This window comes from Esox lucius, chromosome 7 (assembly GCF_011004845.1).
Source record: "Esox lucius isolate fEsoLuc1 chromosome 7, fEsoLuc1.pri, whole genome shotgun sequence".
Lineage (NCBI taxonomy): Eukaryota > Metazoa > Chordata > Actinopteri > Esociformes > Esocidae > Esox > Esox lucius.
This window is the reverse complement of record NC_047575.1, coordinates 35,026,605-35,040,265: the sequence shown is the minus strand read 5'-3', so window position 1 is coordinate 35,040,265 and position 13,661 is coordinate 35,026,605. Positions and strand designations below refer to the sequence as shown.

The 13,661-nt window shown below is 42.5% G+C and overlaps 2 protein-coding genes across 6 annotated transcripts in view; one reads left to right on the top strand and one right to left on the bottom strand.

The window, feature by feature from the left end:
• Positions 1–7,639, top strand: part of erg (ETS transcription factor ERG) — a 74,032-nt gene extending 66,393 nt beyond the window's left edge. For 2 of the 4 annotated variants that reach the window (XM_029120997.2, XM_029120998.2), the window contains 8 exons: positions 292–495; positions 2,352–2,432; positions 2,888–2,962; positions 3,437–3,499; positions 3,706–3,762; positions 3,844–3,891; positions 4,093–4,155; positions 4,317–7,639. In XM_029120997.2, coding sequence (XP_028976830.1) covers positions 292–495; positions 2,352–2,432; positions 2,888–2,962; positions 3,437–3,499; positions 3,706–3,762; positions 3,844–3,891; positions 4,093–4,155; positions 4,317–4,837 — 1,112 coding nt within the window. In that variant the 3' untranslated portion in view covers positions 4,838–7,639. The remainder of the gene's footprint in view (positions 1–291; positions 496–2,351; positions 2,433–2,887; positions 2,963–3,436; positions 3,500–3,705; positions 3,763–3,843; positions 3,892–4,092; positions 4,156–4,316) is intronic. The other 2 variants (XM_020048487.3, XM_029120999.2) reach the window with 2 other exon arrangements.
• A 269-nt stretch (positions 7,640–7,908) lies between these two features.
• kcnj15 (potassium inwardly rectifying channel subfamily J member 15) lies at positions 7,909–13,026 on the bottom strand. Of its 2 annotated transcripts, none has more exons than XM_010870861.4 (3): positions 12,965–13,026; positions 10,793–10,923; positions 7,909–9,636 (listed from the first exon to the last, which is right to left on the bottom strand). In XM_010870861.4, exon 3 carries the CDS (start codon positions 9,566–9,568, stop codon positions 8,546–8,548), a length of 1,023 nt encoding a protein of 340 aa, XP_010869163.1. In that variant the 5' UTR covers positions 9,569–9,636; positions 10,793–10,923; positions 12,965–13,026; the 3' UTR covers positions 7,909–8,545. The 2 variants fall into 2 exon arrangements, with proteins under 2 accessions (XP_010869163.1, XP_019904048.1); XM_020048489.3 differs by lacking the exon at positions 12,965–13,026 and adding an exon at positions 11,112–11,178.
• Between the last annotated feature and the right edge of the window lie 635 nt (positions 13,027–13,661).

The window sequence follows — 13,661 nt, the reverse complement described above, 5'->3', positions numbered from 1 at the left end:
AAGTAAGGAATAAAGTTCTGTCTGGAACAGATACCCACAGTACTAAAACACAGTACTAAAACACAGTACTAAAACACAGTACCAAACACAGTACTGATCAAAGTAATGTAGGTGGTCTATAACTGTACATATTTTTTTTATTATCAAATAAAAAAAGGGCAAGTATCAACTGTAATAAACTAAATACGTTTGGAGGTGAGAGTTTACTACTGTCCTTTGCTTCAGATCCTTGTTTCTACCCACTCTTCTGTGGCGTTAACACACAATCTGCCCCTTACTACATTCTGGCAGACCCCACCCTCTGGTCGACGGAGCACGTGCGCCAGTGGCTGGAGTGGGCAGTGAAGGAGTACGGCCTGCTGGAGGTTGACGTGGCTCTCTTCCACAACGTGGACGGCAAGGACCTGTGTAAGATGAGCAAGGAGGACTTCCAGAGGCTCACGCTCAGCTACAACGCAGACATCCTGCTCTCCCACCTGCACTACCTCAGAGAGAGTGAGTGTCGTGCCTTTCTCTTTCCCCCCTCCTCGTCCCTCTCTTCTCTCCACCCATCCGCGCTGCCGCCCCCTGCCCCCTCTTCCCCAGCCGGCCGACACGAGGCAATAGCAGGCAGTTAAAGAAACGGGCTGCTAACGGCTACCGCTGAAGGGCTGCTGTGGTCTTCCAGCAGCGAGCCACACTGGTCCTTTTTATGTTTTGTCCATTAAGGCTGAGTTGTCATTAACAAACACCGGAGGGCCCCAGCCACTTGACTGGGGATTGTAACTGCTTCTGCTGTTTGGGCTGAATGACTCACTGCTCCAAGGCCTGCTTTCCTGTCCACCTCACCCCCTCTCTGCTGTCTTTGTGTATGTCACCCACATGCTTGTTCAAGTGCTCATGTACAAGTGCACACACCCACCGCACGAGCGTACACAGACAAGCACCGCGCTTTAATGATGTTAGCTGTTTGACAGCGATAACTGTGTAGTAACTGTGTAGTAACTGTGTAGTAACTGTGGTAGTGTAACCATAACAGCACCGTTAACAGTAGTTGATTTTGAGTAGGAATATATCCTGCATCAATAAAGGAATAATTGTCTTAAAAGCCTATTCTAGTTATAATAATTTGATAAATTCATCATCTCATGGCAGTAATAAGGGACTTCACGTTCCATTTGGTCACGCAGAGAACTTTCCAATGATCCGTTATATTTCTCAGAACGTTTTTCTTTTTTGGTTTTATATTAGTGTCAGTTTTGGTAGGATTTACTGATTTGCAGATGTACAGGGAAGGTGAGTGATAGGAGAAAGTTTCAAACGAAGCGGTGCGATAGAGCCTGCCATCACGCTAGCCACTAAGGCACGCAGATGCACACAGAAATGAGAAAGCCAGACACAGCTGGAACCACCGGGCTGACCTGGGCTGTTGTTCATTTTCGTGTGTGATCACATCCAAACAACTGTCACCATTCAGACTGAATGTAGGTGCTGTGTAACACTGCATTATTCCATAACCTTGTGCGTGAAGCTCTCTTGATATGCATGAGTCTCACAACATCCTTTGAATGGCCTTTACCCATACATTCTTTTAATGTCATCACCTCTTCCCCACACCCTCATTTCTATCTTGTGGACAGTTTGAAAATAATAAATAATACATTTTGGTCCTCCTGGCTGTCTCCAGAGAAGTCTTCTTCCCTGCCCTAGATTAGAAATGGTATGAGGGAATGGGTAGGTACACCTTCACTATTCATGCCACTGATGGTGGCTGCCTTTGACTTTCAGGTCTGCTTGCCTGGAAAAGCCACTAGTGATGGGGTGAAAAGGAAGAATGCCCTTACAAGCTTTCCTTTCATGCCGCTATCCACCCTCTTTCTGTTATTGGCAAAGACTGCTGCTCTTCTTTCCCTCCTATGTGTACACACGCTCGCCAAATTGACTCTGGAGGAGGGAAAATTGGGGACCGCGATGGATTCTCACGGACATCTGTGGGCACGGGCGATTAACTGTTTATTTGGGTTGGGCCCCCTCTACCATCGTCTCCCGCCGATGCTTTGGCGATGTGTGCCACACTTACGAGCTCCCTCTCTCCTCGTCTCTCCCCCTTTCACCCAGTCCACGTCCCCTCTCCCCCCAACCTCTCCTTCCCTCCGCCGCGCCTTGCCTGCAGCTCCGTGAGCAGCTCATAACCCTGGTGCATCTCTGTGTTTGTCATGGCTGCTCCCCCCCCCCCCCAACCTCCCCCCCACCCCACCCCCCACCCCACTCCCCCTCCCCCCCAACGCATCAGTCCTTGCACATCATAGGTTGTTTTGAGCTGTTTTCTTTTATTTTTTTTTGGTTTTTCAAAAGAATGTTTTATTTCTCAGCTCCACTTCCTCACTTGACTTCCGATGATGTTGACAAAGCCTTACAAAACTCCCCGCGGTTAATGCATGCTCGCAACACAGGTAAGGAGACCCCTGCCCCCCCCCCCCCCTTCCCTGGCTTTGCTCCCGCCACTACAGTACCCTCACACGCACACAGCTCTCACCTATGTATGTACAGTGTATTCTTTATATACATGCACACTGCTCGTTTTGGTTATTCTTACAGTTATCAGATTATTTAGTAACCTAATCTGATCGTTTTGTTATCACTCCTAATGTGTGTTTCTGTGCGGCGCCCCCGAAGGTTGCTGTACGACATTACAGTTATTCAATGTGGCTTTAACGCGTAGACGAAAGCATGCGCTCCAGTAAAACGTGGGTGCGTCATGCTGTAATTGCCCGTGTGCTGCGCGAAGTCCCTCCTCATGTGGATATTCGTCAAAGCAATAAGCTGGAATGTATTATGAGAATGTGTCATTGCGGGTACATCATCATTAAAATGACATATTAATGATCCACTCTTTCACTCTCTGCAGGGGGTGCAAGTTTTATTTTCCCCAACACTCCTGTCTATCCCACAGATACCTCCCCCAGAGTTTCCCATCGTCCAGGTGGGTGAATCATTACGCCTGAAGGTTTATTTTGATAAACGTAAGATCGTTCTGTAAGCACATCCAATGAGACAGCAAGGTACAGGGTCAAACAGAAAAAGGGAACAAAACCCAGGGCAAACAAAGTACTACACTTTGCCCTTTGTCCGTTTAGAAATAAATCTAAAGGTATATTTAGAAGTATGCCAAAATAATATTTCAGTGGTGATTTAATATGTTTATATCTCAACTCAAGCATCCCCTGCCCTTAAAATAATATTTCGGACTGCAGAGGTTGTGCCTCTGTGTTTGCGCCCTTTATATTATGGGAAGTCTCTGGCAATCCACCACTCTTGCCTCAAACCGATGAGGTAAACCACAGAAATGCACTTTCCCATCAGCATGTTCTTGTGTTTTTATTATAGCGCCCTCTAGGGGTAATTTCCATAACTACAGACAGCAAGGTGACCTGATGTCATTTATTACATTTTACAGACCTGGCATATGAAGCTGCAAGACGATCTGGATGGGCTCCACAAGCTGTGTCTTCCACCAAAGGTAAGGAGTCAACATGAATCCCAATTCATTTGAGAGGTGACAACATCACAAGCCTCTGGACTAGACATGAACAAAACAGGCCTGGCAGAATCACATAACAGGAAATTGTATACCTCAAGATAAGAAGGTATTTCTACACTGTATACACTTGGAACGTTGCCCTCAAGGAAAACCCTGTTAATATTTTGGGAACTTTATTCCTCAAGGTTCCCAGACCTCGCCAGCCATTGTCACCAAAACAGAGGAGCAGAGACCTCAGCTCGGTAAGACACTAGCGTTGAACAGTACTCTAACTGAGCCCAATGAAAGCTTGTCTCAGACTAATGTAAATGTTTCCTTCTTAGATCCTTACCAGATCCTGGGTCCCACAAGCAGCAGGCTGGCAAACCCTGGTAGGTTTAAGGGAAGGTGGAAGTGATTGTCACCTCAGACCAGATTACGTTATTTTTTCTTTTAATGCTACAACAATGGCACCATTCGCATAAATAGTTTTCATGGTAGTGACTGTTGCTATGAGTGGTTGTTGTGGCGTAAGGTCTCTCACCAGACTGTGTTGTACATTGTTACGGTTTTGACTTCCCATCTCTGTCCAGGCTGTGGCCGGGACTCAAACAAACCGCAGTCTGCCGACATCGCACTACTCTTGAGCTTCAAAGGTAATTTACGCTTGAGCTGACATCCGCGGCGCTTACCCTGAATGCGATCGCGAAGGTCAAGGAAATCGCCTTTGAAACTGAAGTGCGGTGCGACGTCGGCGTAGGGCACTTTGAATCCCGGCCTTTATTAGTAACTGTCTTGACTCCCGGTGTGCCTGCAGGCTCAGGACAGATCCAGCTGTGGCAGTTCCTCCTGGAGCTCCTGTCAGACAGCGCCAACTCCGGCTGCATCACCTGGGAGGGCACCAACGGTGAGTTCAAGATGACCGACCCCGACGAGGTGGCGAGGCGCTGGGGCGAGAGGAAGAGCAAGCCTAACATGAACTACGACAAGCTGAGCCGCGCCCTGCGCTACTACTACGACAAGAACATCATGACCAAGGTGCACGGCAAGCGCTACGCCTACAAGTTTGACTTCCACGGCATCGCCCAGGCCCTGCAACCCCACCCGCCAGAGTCCTCCATGTACAAGTACCCCTCCGACCTGTCCTATATGAGCACCTACCATGCACACCAACAGAAGGTCAACTTTGTCACTCCTCATCCCCCAGCGCTGCCTGTCACCTCCTCCAGCTTCTTTGCTGCTCCCAATCCCTACTGGAACTCTCCCACCGGGGGCCTCTACCCCAACACCCGGCACCCAGCCGCCCACATGCCCTCCCACCTGGGCACCTACTATTAGATCTGCCTGGGGGAGGGCGTCTTGCTACCGCAGGACAAAACAGGAATAAGGGGCAAACAAAACGTGCTTCCGTTTGAGAAGTGTCGGAATCAAAAGAAAAATGGGTCAGGATCAATGATAAAGGACTAATGTTGAGGTAGGGAATCAGGAATGAGACTTGGGGTACATTGGTGCATCGCCACAGCGTGGTGTCGGCTTAAGTATTTAGGTTGCTATAAACACGCTGTAAGCAGAGCGCAAACCCGTCGGTCAAAGTCGACTCATTTGAAAGCTAAACCTATCCACAGCTCTTCTGCAAAAAGATTTAAAAGGACTCATTTAGTATGTGTAAATACTAGCACCTAGTCATGACAAATATAACAATAAATCCAAACAACAAAAGATGATTAGATCCGGAATGAAACTGCATTTAAACTGCGCTTAGATGATAGTCACAATAATGAGTCCTACTAAACTTGAGAATTTAAACAAGCGCTTTCTGGTCAGTAATCTGGATACGTCTCACAATTTTCAGTACCAGAGGCCTATGTTAGTAACCTGATCAAATAGGAAAATATATGAATGCTAAATACAAATGGTAACTATATATATTGATATATATAGCCTATTAAAATATCTTTAAAATATGTATTTTCTTCCCATCAACTCACTGCCCATACACACCCCCATGTCACAGGTAAATGGATGAAGATACAAGACAACTTCTCACTTAATGTATATATTCTTTTGTAGCCTGGTAATTTGAATCAACAACAACTGAAAAGGGTATAACAATGGCCTAAAGAAATCCATATTGTCCCATTATATCAGCTAATTTCATGTTTCCACCAATGATAATGTTGGAATGGTTTCTAAGGCTCTGAGCCGAGAGTCTGCTGCAAAACATAGAACCCTACCAACCCAGCCAAAATGCACGAAGAACCAACACAGAACAGGGAACATAGCTGCTTTGGTTGGCTACAACAGGACCTATTCTCCCACTATTCTTTTCCCCACGCAACGCTGGACATTTGATACGCCAATGTATTTCCACCCTAAGTCAAGGGCATTAGCAGGTGAGGAACTCAAGGTTTGAAGGATTGAGAGGAGGGCTACGGACGTGTTGCTATGCGACAACATGGGAGGGAAAACTGTAAATGTAAAAAAAGGTCACAGAGGATGTTGTAAAAAAAGGTCACAGAAGACGTTATTGTAACCAAGGGCATTGTGCGATATGTCGTTTCTAAAAACAGTGAAAGAAAATCTTAGTGTAGATCACAGGTGGCAAATGGGTTCCACGGAGGGCCAGGTATCTGCAGGTTTTGTTGCTGTGCTTGATTGATTAATTAGGTCAATAATCAGTAAAGGATCTCTCCTCAACTGTTTGTCTTGGTCACCAGTCCGTCCGTGGAATCGGTCTCACACTTGTGGTGTTGACATAAAAGGGAATAAGCAGTGGATTATATTACATGATACTCCTTGTAAGGGGCGATAAGTATACCAAAAAATACAATAGCTGCATGAACAGTTTCTTAGGGCAGGATTCAGTTTGTATCGCAGAATCATTACAAATGTAATGATCAAAATGAAAAAGGAAATTTATGTTTACCCAGAATGCATTCTCAGCTGATGAAATTCAGCGCTACATATTGAATCCAGCTCTTATTATATATGTTTTGAATACCTTATTTAATGAAGCAAACATATCAAAGACTGTAAAGAAGGGGCGGGATAAGGGGAATTTGGGTAAGGAGAGGGTTGTGGTGTGACAGATGAGGACTCCCTTCAGAGTACACAGAGGAAGAGAGGGCACCTGAACTTGGCTGTAGTAAACTGTGAAACAGGCACCAGCAGGAAACACCTTGGGTAGACGTGTGCTAGATGATCACCTCGCGTGTTCATGGACGGGCTCACGGACTGTTTCTGACCAAGGGTGGGGCCACATCAGAGAGGACCGCAGATCATAAGACACTGAAATATGTGAAAAGTATTATTCCTTGGATATAAACTGCCTTATGCCTAATCAGTATCATTATAGTACATACTAGTGCATATGGCATAATTAAACTTAAAGGGGAGCTTTTTGTTACTTGACTGTTATTCTTAAAGAGAGTGCCTTGAAAACAATTAATCTGTGTTTTGGATTTTTTTTGAAAAACTGGAATTAAGCAACATTCGTAAAATATTGTGTGTGACCTCAAATCTTTTTGGATGGAAGGAGTTTTCTTGACCAGTGCCTTACCACAGAAACTCACAGTTTAGTTGAAGAGACTTTACAAAATGCCAATTTTGTGTTATTGTTTTTCTGAGTCGCGAACGCTGTGCGTTTGTTAGATTGAAGTATACAAGTCAGTGTTATATTTGTTTTTATATGATAAATGTATAACTAATACATTCATACACTACGAGTTGATCTCAGCCAGCCAAAGACACAATGTTTTATTATAGAGATAGTGACAAAACAGAAGTCTTTGAAATGGACCAAATCAGGCAGTGAACAATTAAAAAACAATTGTGGCCTGAACATTAAGCTCTGTATATGTTTACAACATAAACTATATATACTAATATAAAACTGATTTTGTGTTGGCCAGACATGCCATTTCAGACCAGGCGTGCCATTTCAGACCTGTTCAGTATTATTTTATGGGATGCAGGCTTGGGTAAAACACCTATGCCAGCCTTATCAGCTGGGAAACAGGACTGAGATACTGAGATTTTTGACTTAAAGGGACGATTAAAATGATATGCTTACTTGGATAGATTTTCTACTGTGTCCTTTCTAATAAAGTATTTTCCACCAATTTGCTGTCCACTTGTCTTGGAAGGTCAACAATTATGTTTTTGTGCTTCCTCTGCATACAGTATAAAAAGAAGTTTCCACGTCCTATTGTTTTGACCCAAAATAGTCAGTGTGCCATGACCCAAACGACAGACCTCAATGGCTGTTCTCTGAGTGTTGCCACAACAACGAGGATGAGGACTAGAAGAGTGTGGGATGAGGGTAATGTAAGGAGGCCGGCTGAGTTTTATAGAGGTACTTCTCTATAGATAAAAGCATCCTCTCACAATGGAACAATACAGAACACCTCTTTCGAAAGTCAATAGTTTATTCATAGATGAACAAAACAGCTCTTAATCATGACACATCGCTTATCAGATTTTTTTTTTTGCCCTGGAATCTACCTAATCAACTATGTTTAATACATTAAAATAGGAAATTTGGTGATACACAGCAATAATATATTGAATATCTTCATCTGTTTTCTTTATCGATTTTTTAATTGCCACAAACATTTTATTAAACTCCAACACCAGACCCTGAGACCCAACTACTGTTCTGCTTGTATATTCTCCTATTTGTGTCATATAGATCCAAACATTGTGCCAAATCTGCACCTGAATGTACCTTGACCAGATACATACTGATTAGGAACATGCCAATGTGTCAACATTCACTCAAATGTATTGGGTTTAGGAGTTATTCAAAATACAGACATATTTCCATTCAGTAAATGTAGAAAGGGTTTCAAAACAGTTATTAGTAGCAGGACAGATCATAAAGATGCCTTCAGTGATTATTAGCCACTGGTTGTAAAAGTGTCGAGCCAAAAGAGGACCCCAAATATTGTGTGCTATGGAGACATCTATGTGCCAATGTTTGGCCCATGTCATTACAACTATGGAATGACAGTGATTCTACTCAGGGTACGCACCTATAAACAGCCCTTATTCATTATTGTACTCCTCCTCTAGTTTCAGCTTTTCTTTGTTGTCGCTGAGTGACGTGCGATCACTGCTCATCTGCACCTTATCAAAGAAGTTGAAGTCCGCTATGTATCGGCCACTGTCGGTGCTGAAGAGCACAGGTTTAAACTCGTAGCCCCACAGGATCTCCTGGGGAATGTAAGAGGTCCGACTCTGGCAGGTGGCTGCCGTGGACTCCATGGTGGCATTCAGGGTGACGACCAGCTCAAAGTCACGTGTCTGCAACCTCTCGGCGGTCAGTCCTGCCAGCGGGCTGCTCTCATCAAGCACGTGGTAGAATGTGAGGGGAAGAATTAGAAATGGGCATTCCCCACACGAATCCATGCAGAAGTCCACAGCCCTCTGGTGTATCAGAGTCTTCTCGCCCTCCTCAGTTACGTTGGGCGAGAGCAGCTTGCCACTCAGCTGGCACTGAATCAGCAGGCTCTTCCTCATGTTGGCCACGCGTATCATCAGACATCGCTTGCCATTGTGCCAGCAGATCACCGCCGACTGGCTGAACTTGATGGTCTCGGCCCGCTTTTTGGGTCTTGCCAGTTTGGCCAGGAAGGCCCCGGTCACAAAGATCTCAGCCAGGCCTGTGGTGACTAGCTGGACCACTAGGACGAAAATGGCCAACGGACACTCACTAGTGATGTAGCGGAAGCCATAGCCAATGGTGGTCTGAGACTCCAGAGAGAAAAGGAAGGCGCCGGTCAGGGTTTTGACATTCATGATGCAGGGCGTGTGGTTGGACAGTAGCTCACCCTCAAAGTCACTGTTGCCCATGCCGATTAAGTAGAAGATGACGCCAAAGAGAAACCAGGTTACGATGAAGGTCGAGGAGAAAAGGGTGAGTTTGTAGCGCCATTTCATGTCCACCACTGTGGTCCAGATGTCGTGGAGGTAAAGCTTTACCATACCCTCCACGTTATCGATACGCACTTGGTTGTGTCCATCCTTGGAGACAATCCTCCGCTGGAAATCTGCCTTCGTGGTGATCATTGTGGTCCAAAGGGTTCTCTCTTTGGATGGCACTTTGACGTCACCCTTTTTTATCTCAAGCAGTGGGACTGAAAATGAAGAAGAATCAGTGTTAATGGAAACCAGTTAGGACACAATAAGGGACATTTTACACATTATTTTATAATCGGTTGGTATCAAACTGAAATTAGGTCATCTGAAAACCAGGTTCAAATCAAAATGTATTTCAAGTTTATTGGTCTGATACACATTTAAGTCGATGTTATAGTGAATGCAGAAAAATGCCTGAATTGACAAATCTAAAACAATATTTCAAATTTCAAGAATGTATGTTAGTATGTGCATGAGATAAATGTACTATTATAATCCCCACAAATAGATTTGAATATTAATTTGAGCTATGTAGAGCCATTAAGTATGACATGTTCTATATCTATTTATATATGGGACAGCAGTGTAGACTGAGCGTGTGTGAGTAATTCAGTGAGTGAGTGTGTACTGTACCAATGAGTGAGCGTGTATTTGATTACTGTATGTGAATGTGTATGAGGCTGTATGTTTACAGAAGGGTACAGTACCAAAGCTGCAGGTTGGTGTATGATAGCCTGGTACTGGGGACTGGTTACCCTGATTGGCTCCTGAGTGTCTGGCTCCTCTTCCTAGGTTCTTTTCTATGGAATTTCTCCTAGCAACTGTGCTTCAACAACTGTTCTGCTTGCTCTATAGGGGTTTATGCTATATATCTGCGTAAGCATGGTGTGACATCGGCAGATGTAAAAAGGGCTTTATGAAATGTATGTGACTGGTTGATGGCTGTTCAACAGTCCTAACAGCCTTGTGGTAAAAGCTGCATCAGAGTCTGATGGTAATAGACCTGATACTACTGTCAGATGGTAACAGAGTGAAATATCTGGACCATCACAATACAGATAGTAATTTGTTTGATATGCCCTTCATGATGTCGACAGAAATCTCACCAGTGAACCAAAAACATTCCCTTATTTATCAAATATATTGTGTTAATGGTGTTCCCAAAGACACGGCAAAGACAAAAATGAAGCGAATTTTACTCATTGATGTCTGAAGTTAATAAACAATTATGTGAAGTTGTAAATTAACTCAGCAGAAGGCAGCAACACATTTTGAAGAACGTCTAAGGTCATTTAAGTTTGTCAAAGTTCTGACTTCTCTATTATGTTTACAGTTCTATAACGTAAAAATGCACAGTAGGAGATAAATACTTACATTTGTTGCTTCCTCAGGTGTGTGGATAAACTTTTTCTCAGTAGATGTATTCTGTAATATGAACCCTGATGTCCCTTCTGGGGAGTTTCACAAAGTCCACACCTCCATTGTCCTTGCATATGCGCATTGAACTTTGGCACAATAATATTTAGGGCAGTTTGTGAAAACAAAAGGAGAGGGAAGAAAGAAAACAACTTCAATGACTTCTTAGCTACCTGAAGGTCTCCTTGTATTTCAACTCCACCTATCGACTCCACCCCACCCCACCAGAGGAAATCATGGCAACAAGTGCTCCTTCTCACACTTTAATTTCACTGACCTCATGGTTTGTTTTGTACTCACACCTGATTTACCATCTCCAAGGCCTTGTACTGACTTTCAAAATCCTTGAATGGGAAATTAAATTAACCTTGTGTCATGTTAGTTAACTATACAAATAAACAGCTAAAAACAAATGTAAAAATTGTGTTCAATATTATAATTTGTTTTTCCATTAATAAAATGGGAAGTCAAATCCGAATCCATCATATCTAAAATACTCATATCAAATATATTGCAGCTGTTTTGCAAAGCACATGCATGTGAACTGTTTACCTAAAACCTATATCTAGCCAAATGTGAATGAGTCTAATTGGTAGTGTGACATATAATGAGTCGAATTGGTAGTGAATAATCTTATGTTCTCAGGCTGGTTATACTTGAAGCCAACTCATGACGTATTTCCTCCCTATTTCCCTGCAACTTTTCAGCTCCTCTCATAAAACTGAATTAGGTGTCATACATTGTAACATACTCAAGTGTGTTTAGATATCATATTTCGTGATATAAAGAAATCCTCAGATGTGACAAAATGTAAAGTTTAAGCCATTAAATTATTAACTTACTGCTCCAGAATCGTCTTACTCGTCAACTTGGAAATCTCTCATAGCGCAAGGTTTTTTAGTTTAGTCTATCTCATTAAAGAATGACTTCCTTTGAGTTGGTATTTTTTCTAGCTTACAATTGGCATAATCTTCTCTTCCCTGCAACTTTCATGCAGGATCCTTTACGAGAACTGATTCATGTTATTATAACTAGTGAAGATTAAAAAAATTACATGACTTTGGAGTGTTGAGTTTTGGAATTACTTTAGAAGACCGTATTAGAGTTGTAAAACCTCTTTAATTGCGCACGTTAGGTGATGGTTCGGTACTGATGGTGTTAATTTCATTTCAATGTTTACAATAACAACAAATAGTGGATAACAATTACATATGATATACATCTCACAGGTAAGCCTTCCAACTTTTCTATGTTTGTGGGATGGGACGGAGTATTCGTCAAGCTACCTAATAAAGCACCACAGACAAAGGCAATTGCTGTTATGGAACTAATAAACAATTCGGTTGGGTTTGGCTTTTGATGGTTTAGCTACTTTAAGAATTGTTTGGCGAGCTAGTATGCATATCTTGTGATCAAACTTTGCTGGATAGCTGTCAGGTAGGCTAACAGAAAACCTTATATCTAGTGGCTAGCATGTCTTTATGTCATGACACCGATAAACCTAACGTGGATCAGATAAGAACATTTGTTTTACTAGACCCAAATCCTTCCGCTTGGATTTAGAGTAATATGCAAACTTGTTGCAATGCAATTCCAAATCAGTCAACGATGATCACACCTTAACCTAATACAAATGCATTACATATATTTTTGTATGTTAATTTACACATTCGTAATGCTCAGAACACGATCGACAATGGATATGATTGATTCTCTCTTGTTTATATGCCATTCATGGTCCATTACACACGTATTACTTTTAAAAGGAACCAGTAGATGGCAATCTTTATCTGCTGTGCTACGACTCTTTGCACATGTGTGTCGACAGTATAGGGTTGGGGTAGCCTATATCCAGAAACACGTTAGTTTTTGAAGGATAAAACAGAAAGGACTAGGGCATCTGCAATCGAAATAAGCGTCCGAGGTCAATCTTTCGCGTATGAAATTGCCAATTCCATGTTCTTCAAATAAATAAACGAAATAGCTCATTATGGAAACGGTGCCAAATCGCATTGGTGAAAGGAAACGTTAGTAATTTGCCTCCCTAATTTCATATAATTTTTTTTTTACTCAAACAGCGATTATTTGCAGATAAAATGAAAACGTATTCACTAAAGACGATAGCCTCACCACAGAAGCAATAAGTAGGCAGAGCGCGGCTTTGTTTCACGTGCATTTTTCCTGTAGGGTTAGTTCAACAAAAAAAACTACAGCGATCAAGTAATAGGACAGGAAAGTAACCTAATTGAACGTGCATTTCACGCTCTAATTTAAATATAGCCTACATTTTCGTCTTTTAATTGGAGAATTGCCCTTTTTCACTGTTTGGGGGTTATTTTTTAAACGAAGAGTTTTTTGTCTGTTTTTCCTTTTATCTGTGTCAGTATGGTTGTGTGTTATTGTATGGTTCACTTACTTGTTAACAGACTTTTTTTCATAACCAAACACATTGCCTTAGGATCCTGCACTAAGATTTGCAACCAATAACTAAAGATAAGTTAAAATTTTATGAAGGCAGTTAATGGCTAATGTATCATATACAGCCATACACTCTTGCATGGACATAGCACAGAAACATATACTGTGGGGACTTCTGGTCCCCACATGTATAGTAAAACCTTGGATCACACACACACACACGGCCTGAAGCAAAGCATTAATTTGCATATCTTTATTTAAGTGTGCAGAGCTGAATAGATCATTAAATTAAAAGGTTATTTTGTAAATGCTGGGCCCGAGGCTCTCAAATCTATTTTATAGGTCAGCTGTGAAGATATGTTGATATGTGAAGTCAAATATGTAGAATTAAAATGTTTGCCAAATGTTC